Source organism: Manis pentadactyla, chromosome 6 (genome assembly GCF_030020395.1).
Source record: "Manis pentadactyla isolate mManPen7 chromosome 6, mManPen7.hap1, whole genome shotgun sequence".
Taxonomy (NCBI): Eukaryota; Metazoa; Chordata; class Mammalia; order Pholidota; family Manidae; genus Manis; species Manis pentadactyla.
The window spans coordinates 156196718-156220541 of NC_080024.1; the positions used below are offsets into that span (position 1 = coordinate 156196718).

The 23824-nt window shown below is 51.0% G+C and overlaps 1 protein-coding gene across 11 annotated transcripts in view; it reads right to left on the reverse strand.

Annotated features, from left to right (window-relative positions):
- Positions 1-23824, reverse strand: part of MBP (myelin basic protein) — a 94072-nt gene that overhangs the window by 67583 nt on the left and 2665 nt on the right. For all 11 annotated transcript variants that reach the window (XM_036884177.2, XM_036884176.2, XM_057504302.1 and 8 more), the window contains exon 2: positions 8067-8142. In XM_036884177.2, coding sequence (XP_036740072.1) covers positions 8067-8117 — 51 coding nt within the window. In that variant the 5' untranslated portion in view covers positions 8118-8142. The remainder of the gene's footprint in view (positions 1-8066; positions 8143-23824) is intronic.

The window sequence follows — 23824 nt, forward strand, 5'->3', positions numbered from 1 at the left end:
GCCCGATGTCCACTTCTGGGACCAACTGACCAGCAAGCGGACACAGTGAGCCCGGCCCTTCAGGTGGGGATGCTCGAGCGCTGGGGACAGAGAAGCCCGGACAGGCACGGGGGGGTGGGGGCGAGGGCCCCGGGGAGGGGCGGGGGCAGGGGCCACGTGGGATCCTCACTCACATTCCGAACAGCATGCACGCCAGCCTTCCCCTCTTACATGTCAGGATGCTGGTAGTTTGTTAAGTGCCCTGATGCCCCCACGAGATGGCAGAGTGTGAGCACACATACGTCGGTGAGTGATCTGTGTTGCGGAGATCCCAAGTCACCATGTGTAATTAATGTGATTACCAACTTGCCTTCTTTATTTACTTGCATCTTGTGTTTGGTTATATGTGACTTGGGTTGAAGCATCATTAAGGATGCATTAAATAACAGAGCCTGTTTTGCAAGTACCAAGAGCTACAGAAACATAATAATGAATTTTATCCAGGCTTTTAACTATATGATGACTAAATTAATGTAGGCACCAAATCCCAATTGGGAGAATGATGTGTTTAGAGTCATCAAGGGCAGAGCTGGAGCTGAGATAAGGTGTCCGTGGGCTGCTGGTCAGCATCTACATGCTTGTGTGTGGTAGGCAAGAAATATCACACACATACATGTTCACAGACACACCTGTTTACACATACACATTCTCACATACATGTTTACAGATACACATACACAGATACACACGCTCACAAACACGCTTACACATACACACAAACATGCTCACACATACACTCACACACACACAGAAAGATCATTTTTCACAAGTATATTCCAGGATATAAATCTCATGCTTCCAATAAATACCATTTTTAAAACTGGATTTTTTAGGTTAGGTTTCACTGCATTTAAAACATTGTAAGAGGGTTTTGTTAAACATAAAATGTTCTTTCTTAAGAGTAGAACAAGCACAGGGTTTTCACACGAAAGGACATGCTTTTTACACTGTCAGAGTCTGAAATAAACTCGTCTTCAAAGACAAAATTACATGGTGGCGTTTCTGGAATCACCTGGCATGGATGAGAAACACTGGCCGGTGACCCTGGGCAGACACACCGAGCAGCAGCGACTGCAGACTGTTTGGGGAGGAACACAACTCACCAGCCAAACCCCTTCCCGCCCCAGGCAGGCACCAGGGCAGGAAGGCACTCGTGCCCTTTCCCCTCCCACGGACCTAACCCAGCCGCCCTTGAGGCCAAGAGCTCTGAGTAAGAAGCCGCGCGGCTCTTGGCCAAACGCAGATCCGCAGCTGAGCTGGAAGACTTCCACCTCAGCGTGTCCGTCAGGAGCCCAACCACCTCCCCAACTTAAAAACCCCCTTAAAGCAGTAAGCAGCGGGCCCAGCTCTCTCTTTCCCTCCCTGCCTGTCAGCGGCATAATGTGATTTAGCATTACAGACACAGGGACAGAGTGATTGTCCCAGGGACATTATGCAGTGAAGTAAGAAACGAGGAGGAAGGCTTTGTGCACCCAGCAAAACAAGGTGACAAACAGGCCTGTCCCACAGATCAGCCGCCTCCAGGCCCAAGGGCACACGCAGCGGGGCGGGAGAGGAGGTGTGGGTGCGGCCTGTGGGGTGAGGAAGACACAGAACCCCTGCAGGCATGCTCTCCTGTTTCTCTACAGTTTCACAGAGAACCATTATACTGTCATGTCATTTACATTTAACACCCAGTGTTAAATGTATCACTTGTATTTATTGGCTTTTATGGTCCAAAGTCAGGTGCTTGCGAATTGGGTCGTGGTTTCTGATACAAACTAGCTTTGCCAACTAAATCCCAAACGTAATGAACCCCATGTAGTGAAAGCACAGAATAGGAGCCTCTCACAGCCGGGGCCCTGTGCCTGCAAGCCCTGGACCCTTGGCCACAGCCATGGAGGTCCTGAGCCCAGGGGCTGTGGACCCCTCTCACCCTCAGCCCAACCCCAAGGTCCTGAGGCCTCCCCGGGCGCTCCCTGAACATCACTGAGCAGGAGTGAGGCAGCAAACGCTCCATGTTGGGGTCATGAGCTGCGAGCTCTAAGATGGGGAGTGGGCCAGGCAGGCGGGGGTGGACAGAGGTGGGCCAGCTCAGGCCACGACTGAGGGAGGGGGGTCAGGGTGCCTGGAGGTGGGCCCACCGGGGCAGCCGGCTGAGTCCATCAGTCATGTACTGGCGTGTCGACTGTGTTGGCTTTAGGTCACATGGGGCACCACTTCATGATTGCCTGCCATTATTTTTATTAAGGCTTGTCGAGCAGTGGCTTTGTTAGCTAATTACACCTCAGGCCTTTAGCAATTACACCTGTGGTTGTGAGACTTGCTGTCCTGACTTACAAAGTTGTGAGTGTTCCCAGTTCATGAGGGAAACACAATACCCACTTGCATTACTGACATTCCATGCAAAGCTGTGAAGAGACTCCCTGGGCCTCCTGTGAAGCAGAGGCCAGGCCGGCTGACACGGGCAAGGCTCTGCTCTAACATGCTGAGGGAGACCCTTCTCCCCCGCAGGTGGCGTGGCTGCATCTCGCCGCCAACACTGGCTGGCGGACCACGGCGGTTTCTGGTGGGCACAGCAGCCCACCCGGCATGCCCCCTCCTCAGGGATGGCTCTGGCTCACAGACACGGTGTTACAGAACCCAACTAGAGCAGGATGTTCCCCATTACATTCTTTGGGTTCCTTCCCAAGTGAGATACAGATGCATTTTGAGTTTTTCCAAACTCTAATCAGGTTTTTGCCTATTCACAGATTTTGGAAAGCCTCTTTAAAAGGTCATGTGTCCAGATTATTTTATTTCTCTCTTGAAGCACATAGAAGTTCTTCCAGAAGCACTAAACGGTCAGGAGGGTGGTCTCTGAGTGCGCACTGAGCCCAGAGGCCATCCATATAAATGTGCATTGCTCTGAATGCACGGTTCAGACTCCTGCAGTAGACAGCACACTTTAGAGGACGCACGGCCAAGCAGGGGCTGTAGGACCTTCAAGGCCGAGGGGAGCGAGCAGGAGGTCACATTTTCGCATGTGCACTTCCCAGCACACCAGCGCCATTCTTTGAAGGTCTGGTACTTATACGTGTTTCTCAGAGAACTTTATCTTTTAAACTAGATATTAACTTTTCCAAGAAATTGTGTGACTTTGAGAATGACTGGACATAAAAGGAGCTGATGGATATCTGGGAGGGTTCTGGGTGCCCTAAGAACGAGGGTGACATACAGCAAGCCCCCAGTAGGACCACACTGCTACAGGAAACATGTGGCTGTTTAAATCTAAATTTTACAATGCATAACATCAAAATTTGGTTCTTCAGTTGTACACCCCCATTTCACATGCCTCTTAGCCACATGTGTCCTATGCCTACCCTACTGGAGGGCACAGATAAGCAGAACATTTCCATTATTGCAGGAAAAGCTTCCGGTTGGCGCTGCAGCAGGGTAACCACGTGGCGAGTAATCGTCATACGGCAGCTGTTGGCCCCCTGCGCTGCCTTCCTAATGCACCGTCTACCCGTGAAAGGTAGTGCCGTGCCCCACAGCTGAGGCCAAGAGGAACTCTTTAGGGTGTGTGTGTGCAAGTGTGGGAGGCAGAGAAATAAAGACAATGGGCTCTGAAGATGCTGAACACACAGGGCGGTGAAGCCGGCCTGCCCTTTGCCTGAGATGCTCACGAACCGCCGTCTGGCTGCTGCCCTGTGCCCGAGGGTAACCCTCGACGGGCACGGCTCTGTGGGGAAATGCCTTCTACTTTTCTTTTTCAGCCCTCTCAATGTTTGAACACACATTGTGTGATTAACTTAAGAATTATTTGAGTTCTCAAAAAAATTTTTGCTTCTGGGACTTTCCTGATAAGATAGAAATGATATGTTTATGGGTTTAACAACAGCCAACGCCCTGCGGTCAAATCACAAAGGTGAGATTTCCGGGTGAACTGGGTGCTCAAAGGCACCTCAGCCCTATGGCTCGATGCTCCAGGCAGGGGCTGGGGGAGCGGCAGGAAGTGACTTAGTGATTCTGCTCCCCACTCTGTGAAACAGCGATGGCGACAGCAGTTGGTTTTACAAGGAACTGTGGGAGGAAGCGTGACACAGAGAAAACCACGATGCTCCGGCGGGAGCTCAGCCAGGTCTGCTTGCGGCTCAGAGGACAGCACCCCACCCTGGGCTTGCTGGCTGGCATCCTCAGGTGAAGCCTGCTGGCAGTCACCGGGCTGGATCTGGCAGCAGGGAGTGGACACGGGACACAGGGCAACAGACTGAGGTCAGCAGCCCATCAACAGAGGGACACAGGTCAGGCCCTCACTGAACTGAATCTCCATGCAGAGTGGCAGCTGCATGGAGCAGCAGTGGGTGATGGTTTTGCACAAAACATGTCTCATTCCTGAGGACTGTCGAGCAAGAACAGAGCTCACTGACCAAGGGGAGTAGGCTGACAGTGTCCTTCCATGGGCTGAGATGTTCAGGACCCAATTCCCAAGAGGAATGGCCTTCAGGAATGAACCCACAGGTGGAAAAGTCAGCCCATCCCACAGCTGGGAGAGCAGCAGCTTTAAAGGATACGTGCCTCCCCATCAATGTGAAAGACGGTCACCCGCTAGCCGGTCAGCACCTCTGTGTACACTTGCAGACCAAATCTCCCATTATCTCAGTGTCATTCTAATATTATCTGGAGAGTCTCATAAGAGAGCAGGGTTTAAATGATGATTAAATATGCAAATGGCTTCTCCAGGGGCATGATGCTCCCCAGAGAGATGGCGAGCATGTGCCTGCTGTCCCGTGTGGCATACACTTGGCTTTGAAGAGCTGACCAGCTTAATTTGAAAAACCACACTAAGTTACTCCCACTGCAAAATTTAGATGTGAATCTAAATTTTGCAAGCTCTTGGAGATCTTTTCCATAAAGCAGATTAAGTAGGAAAACTCGGAAACATGACTAGACTAGAACCTCTTTGAGCCAGACACACACGCAGGGAAGGCACAGAGGCAGCCTCGTCCTGGCCACCCACACCTGGAAGCAGGTGTTCAAAATTATTATTACTTGTCAGATTCCACACCTTCGTAGCTCATGGCTGGATTTCCCGGGAAAAGCTAACCTACTCGTTGTCTTTATTTTTCACGTTTCCTAGTTATAATGTCGCAAACTAGCAAAGCTCACTAGTTTCATGGAGAAAAAGAAATCATGAGATTCTAAGGTACCTTTCTTCATTCCTCTGTCAACAGAGTCTGTTTTCAAAAAAAACCAAAGCAAATGAATTCAGGTGTTAGGAAACAGGTTACGGCACTGGGAATCCCACTCTCTCGCGGTAGGCAGGGAACCGGGAGGCGGGAGAAGGCAGTTTCCCAGCAACCAGGCCTGGTCCAGAACCTTCCGTTGGCCCCCTCTGGGCTATTCCAGTGGGCCGCACACAGGCAGGCTCGGTGGGCGCAGCGGCTGGCAGTTCCCGCCTGGACCACCGCCTCCCTCCGAGGCCCGCCTGATTTTCCTGCCTCTCTGCAATAGTCTCCATGGAGGGATCTTCCTCCAAAGCAAAAACTCACCCTGAAGTCCTTTCCTGCAGGACGTTGCTGCTCTGAAATAATGGCATTTAGGGCATCCTCAGGTTCAAGAGGGAAGGAGCCTGCGCTGCCCACCAGATGAGAGAGACCCGCGGCCCAGGGCCCCCTGCGGGGCTGAGCGTCACCTCTGTGCAGAGCCTGGAACATGCCTGGGTCAGTGAAGGGCAACTCCCCTCGCACTGTTAACAGCGGACACGCCAATGGAGCTGCAGCCACCCCCACAGCAAGGGCACTCATCACGAAGACCCCCGTTCCCAGCCACCACCCTGAGAGGTATGATTTGACTGACAGGCAGGGCGGCTACTGTGCACACGGGGGGTCTGTGGGGTGATCTGGGCCAGGGAGGTCCAGTCACTGGGACACCCAGAGCCTGCAGCCCTCAGCGAGGCTCCAGGACTTAAAAAGGGGCAGGGACTGGCAGAAAGGGCCAAGACAATGGGTGCCCAAACTCAAATCTTTTTACAGCACCTAAACGTTTTGCCCAGTGCCCTAATCCTAAGCTCATGGTCCTTCCTCCTGCTTCCTGAGGAGCCTCTTCTCCCGGCCCGAGACTGCGCTCCGTGGGGTTGGCCAGCCGGCCCGGGCAGGCCAACGTGCTGAGCAGCGTGACCTGCCCTCCTGTGGACCCCCCATTAACAGGTCCATAAGCAGCACCCCAGAACAGACAAAGCTCTCCTTAGAGTCTCTCCTAGGAAAAAAAAGTCCTCCCAGAATTGCACTCAGAAACATACAGAATGATGAGCAGGAGGCCTGGAGCTCTGGAATTTTTGTCTGTTCTGGTTGAAGTTTAAATGCTGTGCCACAGCACAGACCCAGGCACCCAGGCGTCACGTATTTTTCTCTCGTTACAACAAATAAAATGAAAAGAGCTCTTACATGTAACAACTACCTATAGGAACCACTGTTTTCAAATTACCAAATTTTTATTTGTCTTTAGCTCACCAGAATGTTAAAAATTAGACTTCAGGAAACAAAACCACAGGCTTTACTGTTGCCTAACAATCATGTTTTGGTACAATTAAATCAAAAATATGTTTGGGTGCTTTACAACGTCGAACAACAGGAAATAAACTGCAAGCCACAGACAGGTTTGTAAAGCGGGAGTCGCAAATCAGTCATTACAAGACCCAAAACACCACAGAGCTAACAAGCCAGAGCCGTTTGAGGGGGTGTCATCCACTTTCATTTCTGGTCAGGGCTGAACCTGTTCAGTTTGGACACCGCCCGAATCCCTGGTCTTCATGGCGACTGAGCAGCACCAGCTCACAGATCACTGTGAGCTGTGAGCACAGAATCATGGGTAACATGGGTCAAGTATGAGCTTCAGGGAAGCCAGGCCCCATTCAACACTATTAGAACCATTCACGTGTTTATAAAACGGGCTTTCCTTCCAGGGGCGAGGGGAAGACTCCAAGCCAGTAGTAACATTATAAAAACGTAAACCCCTTCTAGTTCACCTGAAATCACTAAGGTGGGCACTAGATAACATTGGAACCTTAATTACAATAAAATATGAGCAAGAACAGGATGCCGTCACTCACTCACCATGCATGGATGATTCAAAAGCAAGTTATGGAAATGCACCCACTTAGCTGACACTGAAATTGAGTCCAAGTACAGATCAGAGAAGGACCTACTCCTGCAGAGACCCTGGTCAAGGGGTCTTGAGGCTGGAATTCAATGCAGCTGAATCCAGTGGGCATTTTAAAAGCACTTCCCTGTGTAAGTTGGTGTGGGGGGAGGTGCGGGATCCCATCCTTAGCCTCGTGACATTTGAGTGAACTGTCATTTGCCTTGAGTTATAACACATAAATATTGAATTGAACTACCAAAAAAATTGAATAATTTATCTTTTCCACCTAGGGTTTAGGGTGATTTCAAAGTTTTGGGCACAATGTCAGGCCTGTTTCCTCATAATCTGTAATGACTCTTGAGCGAAAGAGGAAGCAGTGGGCGTCTGGGGCCATCAGGACCCCTGGTGATGGGTGGCCTTGTGAGCATCATGCATTGTGAATGGCTCAGTAGGAAAACTGCTAAGAACCACTATCTCAAGGCACCCCAAGGGCACTAAGGGCAATAGAGGGCAGCAGAACCAGAGGAAGCCGATGCCTGTAAAGTAAGACAGAGAATGGCCACTGTGATGTTAAAAACACCAAGATTAATTCTGACTAGCTGGACGCATCCAGATGGTTCTCATTTGCAGTCTCCCCATTTGCTCATCTGTGTTTCTCAAGTTCTCTATGCTCAGGTGTAGACAGATGCAAGGCAGACACGGCTGCAAAGTCACAGTACGGTCGTCCTGGGTCGGGGTGCAGGCTGAGGAGCTGGGTTCCCGTCTGCATGCTAAGTACCGCCCTACAAGTTCGTGGGGAAGTGGGTCACAGTCCACTGGTGTAGCAGGACACCCTGGTGGCCACAGCATGTACCTAGAGGGTTTGCATTTAAGCGCAGAGGCAGAAGGCACACTTTGCGGACTGTGAGCAGCTGGCTTCTTACCTTACCGCCTTTCTCTGCACCCAACTCTCGCTTCCCTGCGTGGTTCCCCATCCTGGGCTGACGAGCTGCTCAGAAGCTAAAAGAAGCAGAGAAGGTCAGCTTACAACTTGTACTGAGAGTTTTCTGCACTGCTTTCAATCAGAACAACAATCCCGTTAGATGCTTTGCCCACTGCGAGAAAATTAATGCCCCCAAAACTCAAGAGATGTGCCACAGCCTTGCCAGCGATGCCCCTGCCTTCCGACCCCATGAGAAAAACCTGGAAACAGGACAGCTGCCCCACCCCAATTCCGTTCCTGAACAGAAGCGTTGGGCACTTCCCCATCTGCAAGGCTGCCAGTCTCAGCAGACCTCAGGTGGTTTGTGCACAGATACAGACATGCGCAGCCCCAGGTAGATGCAGGTGCAAGACCCCCTGAAAACAGCAGGGTTGTAAGTTCCCATCACTGCTGAGGGGTTGTGTGTGCAAAGAAACAGAAAGATAAAGTTGCATAAAAAGCCTGTGCTCCTCATTTTTATATTTTCTAACCCAAACTTTATCAGCAAATTCATTATTGTTCCCCGCAAAAGACAAAACTGAAGAATTCAGCCAAACCATTCCACACACATCCCGAGGACCACGACTTGAGAGCACAAACCAGTATGTATAAAGAGCGCTTTTAACGCTGGAAGACCAGCTTGCAGATGATTTGAGTGTCCACCGTCAGTCAATCATCCACCTTCCCAATTTATTCAAATTGGGCCACCAAAAAAAGCCTTTAGGGGGAATCTCATTGGGAAAATGGAGGTTGGGCACATATGGTACTCTTCTTGGTAGGAATGGTACAAAAAGGGAACGAGGATTGGCTCTTGTCCTCTTAGGGTCTGAGGTGGAGTCAGACGTCAGGAATGGGGGGCCTTGGAGACACTGGCCTGACAGCTGTGTGTGAAGTAACTGTGTTTCTGATTTGACCTCTCTGGTTCCATTCAGGATTTTAGCTAAATACTGAGAACTTGTCATATGTATACAATACACAGACTGAATGCATCAAACAGCTGTGGGTCACCCTCCCTGTTTAAGAATCACTGGTCTATTCAAATCTAAGCACAGACGACCACAGTTCTCTTCTTTGGAGCTGACAACATGGGCTTGCTGGGTTTTCCCACCCAGGCATGAAGAGCCCCCTGCTACCATCTCTGGGGTCGCCCGGTGGCCCCTCTGACCCCAGCCCAACTTCCTGCTGTGTCCAGCTGCTGCTCGCCTGGCTGGTGCTGGGGAAACCCCAGGTAGCATCCCTCCTTCCAGAAAACCAACCCCCAAGGTGTCCACCCCCATCAGCGTGGGAAGTGGGAATATTTGGGGGCTGCTATGGACAAAAGGGGAGCTGTTTCAGGACTCAGGTTTCTCGAAGCACAGCTGAAATCGAGTACGGATGCCCCCTGCCCTCCTGGAGACACCAGGGCTTCTTCCCAGGCTTCAAAGGCACTCCTAGGCTGTGCTTGGAAAAACCGTTCATAAAGTATTTTAATCAGTATTTAGAAAACTCAATAAGACTATTGCATCCCCAAATAAACTGCCGTAAGAAATGCCAGGTCTGAATGCATAAAAAATTAGTTATATTTTACCAGCTGCTCAGGTTAACAGAGAATTAATTTTACTATATGTGTCATTTCAAGGAGGTAGGCTCTGGCCTTAAATGTACAACAGACATACCAGCAGGTAAAGACAGACAGGAAGTGACAGCTGACATATGATGGCCTTCTCACACGGGGCCCTTCTGCACGGGCCTGGGGCACAGGTGTCTGCAGTGTGCTCGCAGTACGGGGAGGGCCAGGGAGCGGGGCGGACGGCTGGCGCTGGCTTCTTCCAGCCTCACTGCCCCTCGGCCACCACAGCAGGAGCTCGAGGCCCAGAGGACGGTTCTCCTGCTGCAACCCCGACGGGGCCCAGCTCCCAGCCCCAGTCTCCCTAATATGCCGGAGATAACATCTGCAGACGAAAGTGCTGGGCGTTTGGAGGTCATCTTCCTTTCATTTCATTTTTGCAATTAATCAAATTGGGAGAGCAAGAGAAAAATGTGGTAACCATGTGGAATGCCGCATGGAAGTCAGGCGGTTCTCAAGCATCTCTGGGTAATTTAATAAGCTTCCTGTGAAATCAAAAAAAAAAAAAGGATCGTGGAGGGCCCGGGCAGGGAGAAAGAAAGGCCTTTTGGCTACATTGGATGCTCACATCCTCCTCAGACTGAAATTCAATTCCAGATATTTCTAAACAGCCACAGGGATTATTGGAAATTTCCATAATGTTTCACCATTATCCACACTTTGTGTTAGCTAGAGGCCACAGTTTAAGCATATGGAGTACAAGTGAGTAAGCCAGATTTACTGGAAGCCATCCAGTCTTAACCGTGTGGATTTCATTTTTAATAACATTCCTACTGCAGCCGACACAACGTCAGCAGAGACCCTGAAGGAACCGGCCCAGATAAAACCTGCCACCGGTGGGCTGCTGCTCAGGAGCGTGAGGCCGAGCGCGTGGGGTGTGAGGGGCAGCGCCGCCCAGTGTGTGATTCACCGAGAGCTTTCTGCAGGTCCATCTCATCCTGCCCGTAGCTCTGCCATGCTAAGGGGCAGCCACGCTACTGTGGGCGGCCTGGGCCAGCTCCTCCACCTCTCTAAGCCTCAGGGCCTGTAATGTGGAAACAATAAAGGCTCACTCACTGTCTGTGGGGGGAATGCCATACCCCAGGGGTCAGGGAGCTCGGGGGCTGGCTGGTCTCTTTCTCTGCCCTGGTGCACGTTACAGGGTGGGAGTGTGGGGTGGGGGGTGGTGAACGGCTGAGGAAACACCCTCTGGCTACCTGCCACTGCATGCACACTGCAGGGACCCTCACATGGGCCACCACCTGTGTGCATATCCACTCTTAGGTGGACAAGGTCAAGGAAAGGCAAATGGATGGAAACACCAGAGGCCCCTGGGGAGCCCAGAAGGGCCGTTCCACAACAAGCCCGCAAGGACAGTCCTTGCTCGAACCCAGCACGAAGCACAGAGGTACCCCAGCTTCTCACTTAAGGCTGTGCTGGGACAGGGCCGAGGGAGGGGGAAATGGTGAGCAGGAGACGGCAGACAGCCGTTCCCCACGCCCTCCACAAGGGGGGAGGCCTGCATCCGCTCTCAGTGCTGACATGTCAGCTGCAGTGATGCAAGACCCATGTGTGACCCTGCCGGACTGACCTACAATCAGCCTGGCTGGTTGTTTTTATGTCCACGTCACAGGAAACAGATCTGTTGTACTATGTTGACAGACTTACAGTTCTTTTCACTTTGGTTTCAAAAGATGTCGACTGTACCAAATTTTTTGAGTCCCTGTTCAAGAAAGCAATCCTAAAATTAATGTTTCCATGGAGATACAGGATTAAATTTACAGTATTTTTTTGCTTTACTCCTCACATTTCTATAAGCCTTTTATGTCATGTAATTACAGGAATAACAATGTAGCTTTATCCCCATTTTACAGTTGAGAAAGTAAAGTTTAGAGGCCTGGGTCTAGTTACCAGTATACCAATGCCTCTAGGAATGTATTTTAGTTAAAAATAGGGATTACTGGACATCACTTACATGACAGGCATGTCTCATGGGGTGAAAAGCATTCCAGTAGGTCTGAGACGTCAGCATTTCTACGTTAGTAATTAACTCAGCAGAGAGAAGTAAGACCTTACGGGACCAAGGGACCTTGAGGAAATACATGAATGAAAAACACCTGCTCCTTGCAAACACCTGTACATAGATATACAAGTTCTATAATGAAAACAGCAGATTTCCTACCTAATTAACTGCCGACCTAATACCTTACAACGACATCTGATGAAAAGTGCATATAGGGAATTACCTGGATTTTTAATTCGGCACCTGCCAATCGTTAATTACTGTAGAGCTCAGCAAATCTAACATCTCTTGCCTTTGGGTTTTCATCTGTGAAAATTGAGATCATAACGCCTGCAGTGTGGTGTTCAAGCCTTGCAGGGGATTAACTAAAATAACAGACTCAGAAGCCACAGCCCTGACACCATACCAATAACACTGCCTTCTCTCCTTCATCAGAGAAGGGCAGGCACCTCAAGTAAGGCCCAGAAGGCAGAGGAGATGAACAAGGAATTGATTATGACCCCCCCAGGCTGATCCTCCATGTATCTCAACTGTAAAAGTTCAACATTCTTGTAATAAATCTTTTTCTGTAAATATATTGCTTCATGATCAGCAGAGAGCCAGAGGGTGGTCTTTTTTATCACTCTCTGGTGCAATTATTTATGTACAGTATTTCAGAGTGACTTTCTCTTTGTCCTGCAGGCACTTGTGCACACGTGAGTGTGAACGGTGAGAGGCCACTTGCAGGGGGAGAAGGATGCAGGGACTGAGGTCCCCGCTGGGTCACGGAGGTGCGGCAGGCGAGAGAGAAGCCACAGACACGCTGAGCACACAGTGAACGGCGGCATCTACCCACCAGAATCCACTCACTGCCGTTCCCAGCAAAGCGGAGTACTAACAGGTTATCATGGAAGCAGAAATTAAAATCCCACCGGTGGTAAGTTTGCATCCTCTGTCTTTTAAAATCACTAAAGCAATGGTTTCACAATCCCATGCACTTTGCCGTTACATTAATGGAATCTTTGCTTTTTATTAGACTTTAAAGGTAAATGCACTTTACTGTTATCCCAACTACAATTCCCACTTAACCGATCCTGCATCCAATTGCTCTCAGAGTCTAGATCCTGGAGCCCAGCGGTGCCGGCACCGGGGAGATGCTGGTGGGCACACGCTCAAAGGGTGGACGACTGGACCTTGGGGGAAATACATCACCCCCCTCCCCAGTATTGGCTGAAAAACTGGCAACCTCACTGGTGGGTTCTTGTACTTTGGAGGTGGCCTCACTATACATTCGAGAAGAATGAGAAGTATGGGAAAGATTACTGTGGATTTGCATGTGACAGAAAAGGCTCCTTTGACCTCTGGATTGTGTGCTGAATATTGAGAAGAAATCTGTGAATTCAGACTGACAGTGTAGGCAGGGGTCCCAGCAAAGGCATACCTGAATATAGGTAATAACAGGAAACACAGAAACTTGAAGGGACATCCTTTCCTTTTCGGCAATGCTAAATGAGAGCAGAAGAACCCCCTGGAGAGATGCAGCCAGACCCTCCACAGACGGCACCATCACCCACCATCCCAGGCCTCTGCCTGCCCTGCAGGCCAAGGGCCAGATTCTCCAGGGCCCGGACCCCGTGCGCTGCCTGCACTCACCCCAGCCTCACCCTTCCCGGTGGGGTCTTCTGAGGGGCCGGGACCCCCCAGTCCCTGCAGATACAACAGGCACCCCCACCCAAAAGGTGCGCAGTGACAGCGTGAAGTCAGAAGGACAGACATACATAACTCTGCTACTGTGACCTTTAATAGGAAACCCAAACAGCCAGTTTAACAGAGAAGGGAAGTCAGTATAAAACACCCACGAGACGTCCAGAGGAAAAACTGAGATGAAATAGCAAGGCTGTGCTCCCTGGGCGCCTGTGCTGGCTTCTCTCACCCTTGCTCCTGACCCCCATCTGCCTCCTCCGCTAGCACCCACGCTGCACGCCTGCTCTCTGGAGGCACTGTTCTCGTGTCTCAGGTCATCAGCATTCTTGCAGGGCTCCGAGTTAGGAACACAGTGAGCAGCCTCCAGCGTCCCCACAGGACAACCGGAACAGGACGCGCGCCTGCACGCGCCCACGGGACCCGCGGGCAGGCCCCTGCCCGACCTGGGCGAGGACGGGGGGCTCGGGGAACCACCGCGGTGACGGTCGCGTGGGCCAGCCGACCTCCGAGCACTGCCTGCGGGCCCCAGCTGGGCCCTGCACGGCCAGTGTGGGGAGGGTCCCTGAGAGCCGGGGTCACCCCTCGGCGCGGGTCAGCGGGCGGAGAAAGCGGCCTGCTGCCCTATCCTCTCCGGTGACCCCCACACCCCCTCACCAAGTTCACCGAGAGCACACGAGGACTACTCTGATTGTTTCAAACCAAAGGATGAAGTCTTCGTAGCCCAGCAAGCCCGAGTATTGGAAGGATTTGAGGCTACTTAACAAAAATAGAGGCGGGAAGGGAGGGTGGCTTTCTCACGTTGGAAGCTGATTCTCCAGGTGGGGAACAGCATGGGCTCCAGACCAGGTGGGCCGCCCGCCTATCCGAGAGCGCGGGTTACATGGATGCAGCCTCGGCTCCCGCCCGCAGAGCAGGGCGATCGCACGAGCCTGCCCCACAGGACAGGGGCTGTGACGTGCAGACGACACCCAGGAGCTAGTTATCTCCGTCTCCACCTTCTCCAGGCTTATCAGATTCGGTAAGATTCCCAGCATAGAACAGTGCCTTCAAGTTATCAAAATCAATTCAAAAGAAAATTAGAGAATTGCAGAAAAGTGGAGTTTGTGGAAATCTGATGGTTCCCTCGAGCTGACCACCAACAGCACGGGCTAACTGTAGGTAAGGCCACCACGAGAAGGGGCCGCAGACCACCTTCTGGAGTCCCTGCTGTGGCCAGGCTGGAACGTCATGCCACTCAACTGCAACAAGGATTTTCTTGAAGGAAATAAAAGAAGCAAACAGTAGCTCACTAACACTTCAGGTGCAGGACTCTCAAATGTCTTGTGAACACAGTCATGAGTGTATGATTAGGTGAGCCGCTTGGAGTGCACAGCAGCAGGTCACAGGCAGCTGGCGTGCTCTGTAATGCCTGCAGGCCAGGCCCACAGAAGCGTGGAGACTGGCCTTCCTGGCGCAGGGAGGGGAGCGCACTCAGGCACAGGGCACCTCCTGAGGGGCGCAAGGGCTGCAGACTTCCAAGTCCGGGTGGCCTAATGCGGTCATGGCAAATGGGTGTGGGGCCCCACTGCTTCTGAGAGGCTCCCTAACAAGCCTGCTGTGCCTGGAGCCCCAGCTGTTGGCACGAGGTGGCCGGGTTTCAGAGAGAACGTCCCTGGAGCCTGAGGAGCAGGGCCTGGGCATGCCCCTTCTCGGAGGCGTTCTCCTGCGTCTCTGAGTGCCCTGGGCCATGCTCCTCCTCACCTGTAAACGGTGTCACTTCCGGAGGTGTTGTGGGAAAACAGTATTTCACAGGCACCTGAGGACACAAACCATTCATCAGATGAGCTATAAAGCTCAGAGGGGCTTTGCCTTCTGACCGGTCCAGGTGCCCTGTCTTACGTGGCATCTCCCTCCTCAGCCACGGCAGAGAGTTGGGTGTGTGCCGCATGGCCCGGGACACTGACCTTGGCAAGGGGAGGAAGCATGTCCACCGCGGGCGTTGCTCGTGGCCAGGACCAGGGATCAAAGGGCAGAGCAATGTTTGGTTGACTCAGTGTATTTTGATCCGCCTCCCGAACAGCTCATACATTCCTCGGCATCGGGCATGACAGCTCCGACAGCTACACGCAGGGAAGAGACGTGTTGACTCAGGCCGTAGGTTTGCATGCGGCCTGGAGCCAAAAGGCTATATTCTGAGTCTTGACTAAAATAAATGTAATCTTTCCAAACACATAGAGGACATCTGAATTCTAGAAATGTTGATCTAAAATCTCCAGCTTTAAATCACCAGCCCAGGGCAGCCCCACAGGAGAGAGCTCTCCCCATTGATGCCTCATCTTCACAGAGCCATGAGCTATCTTACTGCATGGCTTCCTTCCAGAACCTTCCAGAACTTTCCAGATTCTAATCAGGGAAAAGAACGCCATGCACGGTCATCAACCCCACCACGGTCCACAGGAGATGTAGCTCGGCCCCATGTCTTCACACGGGTGTGCAGTGTTTCCTGGGTGAGTCCTTACTTGTTAAGACACAACAGAAAGATAAAGGATGCTAGCAAGTGACAATTAGATTTGAAGGAAAGGGAGGGAGACATATTCCAAGAGAGCCCAGGGGAATGAGAAGGGCTGTGGGTTCGGCTCGGGAAACCTCTGACGACAGCCAGCAGGACAGGGTCACTACACGTCTGGGGCCACCCACACGGTTCAGCAGGCCAGAAGCCCATCTTCCTTGTCCTCTCCTCCCTAGGCTGCGGCGGGGGCTACTACTGTGCTCCTCATTTTACAGAGGATGGAACTCCAAGATTCACAAAGACTGGGTAACACAAGTTCACACACCAGTGGCTGGCAGGGTGGGGGAGCGCGTCCTCGCGGGGTAGTGGCCGCACAGTTCGCCCCCTCCGGAGCCCGGGCTCGAGGTCGGCCACGAGTGGACTGCACGGGCTGGAAGCAAGGCACTTACTTTCTTCAAAGGGAAGCTTCTCGGATGCATTAAGTCTTGTGTTTACTAAGGAGAAGAGCTCCACTGAAAGGCTTCCATCTTCAACACAGGTTCTGACGACACAAAATATGTGAACGACAACTTCCACAAAATCTTCCCATGTCAGTTCCTTTTACATGAAAACCACCTCAGAGCAACAGTAAATAATGAAGTGTTACAGGAATATGTCATGAAATGAAGTCTCTTTTAGAACTGTTACTGAAAAATGGTGTTTGAAGAATACAGAGTGCATAACATATTATGAGCATAAGACTGCCAACTCACATTTTGAACTTGAACTTTTCAAGTGTTTTTTTTTTCTGCAAGCCATTTACTTTCTAGATATACCTTCAAGGTCTAAAAAAATCAATATCCTTTCAGAATGCAATAATTTATCACCACTAGGTTAAGACCATATAATTTTATGGCTCCATCAAAATCAAGATTATCCAAGAAGGCTTTTTACAGGACAAAAGGGTGTGATGTGAAAAGTGCAAAAAGTCTCCACTGAGAACATTCACAATGTTGTGTGTCTCTGATAAACTGTGACCACACCGAAGTGTCTTAAATCTCATATATTAAATGCAATACACATACAGATATACTGAAGTCTCTTAATCATATATAATGTCCCCAAATTACATTTCTTATCTGACCCCAATCACAGCACTCAGATGAAGGGTGGTAACACCTAAACACGGCACAGAACCACTTTAAAGGAGGAAGCTCGTGAGGAACGGGTGGCAGTGGGTCTTGGCAGGAAGCCGGAATTCTGGTTCCATCTGCCACAAGAGGCCGGTGACCGTGGAAGGGTCAACTGGCCTTACCAGCCCCATGTGCTGCCGTTCTGGGGAAAGAGGCCTGGACCAGGTGGCTCAGAGCCACCAGTCAGCACCAGCACCCGGCGTTGCACAGACTCGGGCTCGCCCACTCCGCAGCACCCAGGACCTTCACACACCTGGTGCTTCCGGGCAAGGCTTGAGCAAAGCCGCCCAAATTGTCAGCCAGCTGACAGATGGAGTCCTGATGCTAAAGGCCAATCCCAGACGAGGCGCGACCGTGCCCATTACCTGAGCATCTAGTGGGTGCTGGTGCCAGATAGAGGAGGGACGGGGCAGAATAGGGGCTGGGTGCCACCGGGCATGCACACAGAAGCACACATGTACACACAAGCATGGGCATGCTTACACATGCAGACATGGGCACACAGGCTGGGTTCCTCTTCTGTCTCAGGGCACTAGGAGGGCAAGTAAACACACATTCTCCAGCCTGTCCCTTACGGGCAGAATCCTCATGCCTGACCTCAAATCCTTTCTAAAGTGAGGCAGACGGTACACAGGGAAGTAGAATTCCCAAGGGCTGCCCTCATGTATGGCAGTGTGACCGCCAACAGCAGAGGCAGGGCCTTTGGGCTGAGCATGGCTGCACCCCTGGCCCCTGGAACAGTGAAGAACAGAGGGTGCTCAATAAGTGCTCAGGGAAGGGAGAACTCAGGATGCAGCACTGGTGCGACCCCCTCCCCCAACCGCGGGTGCACAACTAGCAGGGCTGCTCCCCCTGGAAGCACGGCCCTGAGCTCCGAGGGCGGCAGGCGGTGTCGCGGTCCCTGGCCTGCAGACAGACCAGCCTTCCTCGACTCTGGCTGACACCACCAAGGCCTGGGGACCAGGAGGGGCTCGAACGCCAGGGCATCAAACCTAGGACCCCACAGCCGGGGCCCAGTGCCGTGGTCAAAGGCAAACGCAGACCCTCTTCGGGCTGGCAAGGGGTGCAGCACAGACACAGGGGCTGCATCAGAGGCAGGGGGACTTGGGGTCACATAACAGGTGTCTGCTCAGTGCACGAATGATCAGTGATGACAAGTCTGGGTTATAATATGTAGAAATGATCACTAACAGGTTTGGGGGACGGTTCTCACATGAACTAAGCACCCTTTGCAAAGTGCTAATTTAGAGATTATGCTCTAACGCAAGCATCCTCCAAGTGCTGTTAAAATAGAAACATCGGAAACCAGGTCAACCAGGCAGCAACTGGCTTTCAGGTGGGGGTCAGCCTGGTTACCTAGTTACCAGGCTGGTTACCTGTGCAGGCAGGCTACCTACCATAGGGTCTCAGTGGGGACCGTCTCCGAGAAAGCCAGGCCCACAGCTGGCACCTAGCAAAGCCCTTGGCATGGTTTCCCCTTCTGTCTGTCACGAAGCCCATGGATGGTGGTTTGGGTCAGGGCCCCACTGCTTTGAGGAATGCATGGATACCACCTCTGTCCTCTGCACATTTTCACACCCTCCTCTCCTGGGTCCCGTAAAAACTACCAAACTGGGCAGTTAGACACAAAATCCCCGACATCAGCTCTGTGCAAGTGCCTAGGAAGACTAATCTAAGAAAAGGATGGGGAAGACACTAGGGTTTGGACAAAAAGCCCCTGCCTCGTCTCCGAGTCGTGGCAGGCTCCTGGAAGAGGCCAGGGGCAGTCTCTGTGGTAGAGTCCGAGGGCACATTCCTGAACTTCCTCTTTGACACGTCATGAAAGCAAATGAAGTTAAGTGTCAGAAGATTTACGATTCAGTGAGATGACTATCACATTACCCCACATAAAACTACCACCTGAGGCCTCTTCTACCTTCATGAACAAATGTTTTTTTTTTAAACTGTGAAATTTTGTCCAGGTTTGAACCTACTCTCACATTAAAATTTACTTCAAGTTCCTGTAGCATACGCGTGTTCGCTGTTACTAATTCTGTGCAGACATATACATTTAGTGTTTGGACTATTACCTAACGTGGCTTTAAACATGACATTTCACACATTTTCAGAAAGGTCGTCTTCTAGGTCTGCACACTTCTAGATCCTACCTCCCCTTCACATAACAATTTTCAACTGCCAGTCTGGAATGAATAAGTTAGCTTTTAATATCTGGTTGAAATCCTTCTCTCCTCAAAAATAGGTCTTGACATGTGAGAACAGTGACAGCATGGAAGAGCCGTCATCCCCCTTTCAGAGCCACACCACCTTGTGGGCAGCGATACAAACGACGCGTGGCCTAACGCTGAGGTACCACCTGTCCGCTTCGCATTTCTGGGAAGACAGCGGGGGCTGAGCTTACCCTTCCTGAATCCCAGGTCTCAGCCATTCCAGGACCATCACATGGAGACGTCCAAAAGAACCAGAAGAAAACAAAGCACCCCCCCCCACCCCACAAACTAAGAGACCCGGAGCTCCGAGACTACAGATCATCTTTGTTTTATTAAACTTCTGCTTTAATTTGTCCTTAGAAGGCAGCAAGGGAAGCTGAATACATCATGTCCCACAAGCTGCGACTGGTGAAGAACAGAGGCAGGTGTGTTACCTCCAGGAAGTTCAGGCTCTGCCATGCGACCGCTGCATGATGATGGCCAGGATCAGGGGACATCCCCCCACCCCCAGGAACCCCCCCACACCGTGGATACGGCACACACGTGAGGCTGACGTGAGCATGAGTAATATGTACTGTGAGTTTCCCAGAATGTAAGCATGGTGTGACGCCAAGCCCTTTATTAGCAGGATCCTGCCAAACCCAGAGAAGAGGCCACTCTCGCTGACCCTCCGCACGGGAGGCAGATGTCCTGGACACAAGGTGAGGGAGCAGCTCCAGGAGGGCGTGAGCAGAGAAGGAACCAGGGATCCCAGGAGGAGCCCCTAGAATGCCCAGACGGAGAGGCAGGGGGCTGGAAGAGACCAGCTTTAAGGTGGAACAGCCCCCTTACACCAGCCCAGCCCCTGGTGGGAGATCGGCGGTGGTCCTCCTGGCACACTGCGGCTGGCAGCCAATGTCTGACCCTGGGAAACTTGTGGGCCTTCAGTTGCTTTTTAGCACTACAAGGCGCTTCGAGCACAGGGACCGCATCTGCCCTTCTCGGTAAACCTGCGGGCGCCGAGCAGTCAGTGCGTCACAGCTGACGAATCCGTGAAACTAATCATGCATCTGTTCTATGTGGGGACCTGTGACACAGCGCTGAGGCTTTTTTTGCTTTCATCGCAAGCTTGGCAAAAATGTTAGTTGCCAACTATACAAGAAACTGGAAGAAGAAAATGAGTATCCATAAATATTCCTCGCCAGAGATGCCAGCACTCGCAGGCAGGAAATGGACTATTATTCTCAAAATGCAGAGAAAGTGCCAAAAACAAGGAATGCAAATAAAAATATATTGTCTGGATGGAATTTTACCTTCCATGAGTCATTGTTACTAAGGTAAGGTCGGTTCATCGGTGAAGCGCACAGAATTTCCTGGTCTCACTCAAGTGCGTGCCCGTATGCCCAGGTGTTCAGACAAGCACATGCTGGCCCTGACATACATCCAGCGCCCGCTCTCCCTCTCCTTCCCTCCCTGAGAGCAAGGGGTCCCCAGGGCTTACTTAGGAGCCCGTGAAGATGCACGTTCTCAGGCGCATCCCCAGGACCGTGGCCCTGCGTCACGAAGGCGCGTGCTGGGCTGGCATCTCCCTAGCGTTAAAACCAGCTAGAGAACCGTGACTCGTGCTGACGTTTCTTCAGGAAGTGGTGCTGACTCAGCCGTGTCTCTGCGTCAGGTGTCACCTGGATCTGTGGTCGGCACTCAGAGTCAACCAGCCTGACGCTTGGGGACAGTATCTCAGGCCAGTGCGCCTCCTCCCTTGACCGACACGCATGGGCGCCTGTATGTTCATCAACTGCACTGAATGGCTCTTGCAACTATTTCTATATTTGCATTTTCACATTTACAATCCATACCAAGGAGAAGTGTTACACCCTCAGGAAAAACAGCTGGGGGCCTCTGAGGAACAGCTCATTTCCTGTATGAACCCCCTGGCTCCCTGGAAGGTGGCGCCCCTCCGTCTCCATCCATCAGCCACAAACCACTTTTCAAAAGCAGAATGTCCTGATGTGCTGTGTTCCACTGCCATTAAGAGAAATGCCATTATGTCCCTGTATTTTAAAGATGTGAGCATTTTCCTGTCTACTTTTCTCCAAATTGAGCTGTGTGCAGAGGCCCGGGGTTTTGAGTGGTCCCCAGATGCTTGTGTGGGGCTGGTGGGGGCCAGAGGGGCCTCTGACTCAGGAGGTAAAGGCCAGGATGGCTGGAGGGATGCCTGAGGGCAGGGCAGGCGTGGCTGGCTGTCACGCGCCTCGGGGGACCAGGTGGAGGAGGCACAGGATCTGACACCCTCACCCAGGCCTGCAGGCCCGAGAACTCAGGTTTCCTCACTAGGGAACCGGCCGCTGAGGGGCCCAGAGAGATGAAGGTGGCTGGACCCTGGCCAAGCAGCAGGCCGCTCTCACTGGGGTCCTGTGTGGACACCATCACTGTAGTTCCCTGTGTCCTTCTAGAAAATAAATGTTTGTGGGGAGGAGGGACGTTCGGTCTTTCGTGTACGACATCGTGTCTGTCATAAAAAATATATATATGTGAACCAAGATGTCACATAAAAATAAAGCCCTGAGGTGAGAAGTTCAGAGGATTAAGCCTTACCTAAAATAACATTTTAAGGGGAGGGGCGGGGTGTGTGTGTGTCAGAGGCGTGTGTCGGAATGCGTGAATGTGAGGGTGAGTGTCAGGGTGTGTCAGGGATGTGCACGTGTCAGGGGTGTGTGAGTGTCGGGGATGTATGTGCGCGTCAGGTGCACGTGTCAGGGGTGTGTGTGGGGAGTGGCCATCGCCCAGGCCCTCAGCTGCTGGGAAGGCCTGCCTCCCCTTCTGCCCCTCCCCCACCCCTGCCACCTGCCCCATCTTCCCATGCCCTCTCTCCTTTGTCATCTGCCTTGTGATATAGTTTATATATTAGTCTTTACTATAAAACCAAATATGTAATTTGGTTGATTGCTTATTGTGAATAAAGCCTCATTTTTCCCTTTGTCTTGGAAAATTGGTGAGCTGAACGTTAACCCCCTCCCTCTCAGCGAAAGGGGATTAATTTAAAAGGAAATCAATTAAGGACCCTTTTTCTGGTTACTTCAATGTCCCTGCCCTTGGCCAGCCAACCCTGCAGACAGACAAGTCGCGGCCTGGGACATGCTGGGCCCTGGACACCCAGTGCGAAGAAGCCGGTGAAGACTTCCTGCCTCGTTCTTACCTAATTTTAGTAACTGAAACCCAACACCTACTTGCAGGTTCTCCTTTGTGGCCCCTGACCTGCCCAGCTTTTCCATCACCTCACTCCCCAAACTTTACATTGGTCTGTTTAGTGTTAATATAAACTATTACTAGAGCAATAAAAGTACAGAAAGTAATACACAATTTGTTTACCTCTTCCCTGAAAAAAACTAACACATTTTCTTGTCTAAAATTTCAAAAATATTTTTAAAAAATAGAGCAACAAAGCTGTAGCAAATCCTCTGCCTCCTGTACAGATGAGAGAGAGGCATGCAGCTCCCTAGGCCGGCAGGCAGCCCCCCTTCGCTGGATTTCTGTATTCACTATATACGCATGGGATCACAACTAGTGTTCTTTTGTTCTTCTAAAATCTTTCAGTAAATAGAATGATTCATTCATTTGCAACTTGCTCTTTTCCACTCGACACTGTTCCTTTTAATTTTATCTATGTTATGTGAAGTTTTGGGTAATTCACTAACTTCTGCGGCTTCGTCACAGTATATATCCATAACCCTGCATGTGGGCAATTAGCCTGTTTATCTCTCTTAGTTTCTAAACCTTTACTTACTCATCAAAATACTTGCATAGCACCAGTCGTGCTGAGAGGGGAATATGTAGCACTAAATTCTTACATCAGAGCAAAGGAAAGGTCTCAAATCAATAATCTAAGTTCCAACTCGAGAAACAGAAAAAGCCTATATACATCCAAAGACAGTGGAAGGAAGGAAACAGAAAACAGCAGAAACCAGTGAAACAGAACACAGTAGCAAAAAATCAGTGAAATAAAATGCTAGTTCTTTGAAGAAAATCAATAAAATCGGCAGTTCTCTAGCAAGACTGACACATAAAAAAGAGAAGACCGCTCTCAGGAAGGAACCTAGGGGAATCACTACAGACCCTGTGGCTACTAAAAGGATAATGAGGGGCTCTATGAACAGTGTTGCACTCATGAATTCTACAACAAATAAGCCAGTTCCTCAAAACACACAAACTACAAAAATTCAACCAAGATGGAATAAATAAGCTGAATAATCTCATAACTACTAATGAAACTGAATTTGCGATAAAAATCCCAACCCAAACATTTCCAGGCTCAGATGATTTCACCAGAAAACTCTATCAATCATATGAAGAAGAATTAATGCCAACTGTACTCTATTTCAGCAATTAGTACAGGAGAGAACACTTCCCAACTCATTGTATGCAGTCCGTATCACCAAGGCTACCACTTAAAGAATGGGAACCACTGACCAGTTATCGCTCATGAACTTAGAAGCAAAATCCTCAACAAAGTATCAGCAAAGTGACGTCAGCTCATGCGCAGCATCCCAGCACCCCACCCGCCCACAGGCCTGCCTTGTCAGCCC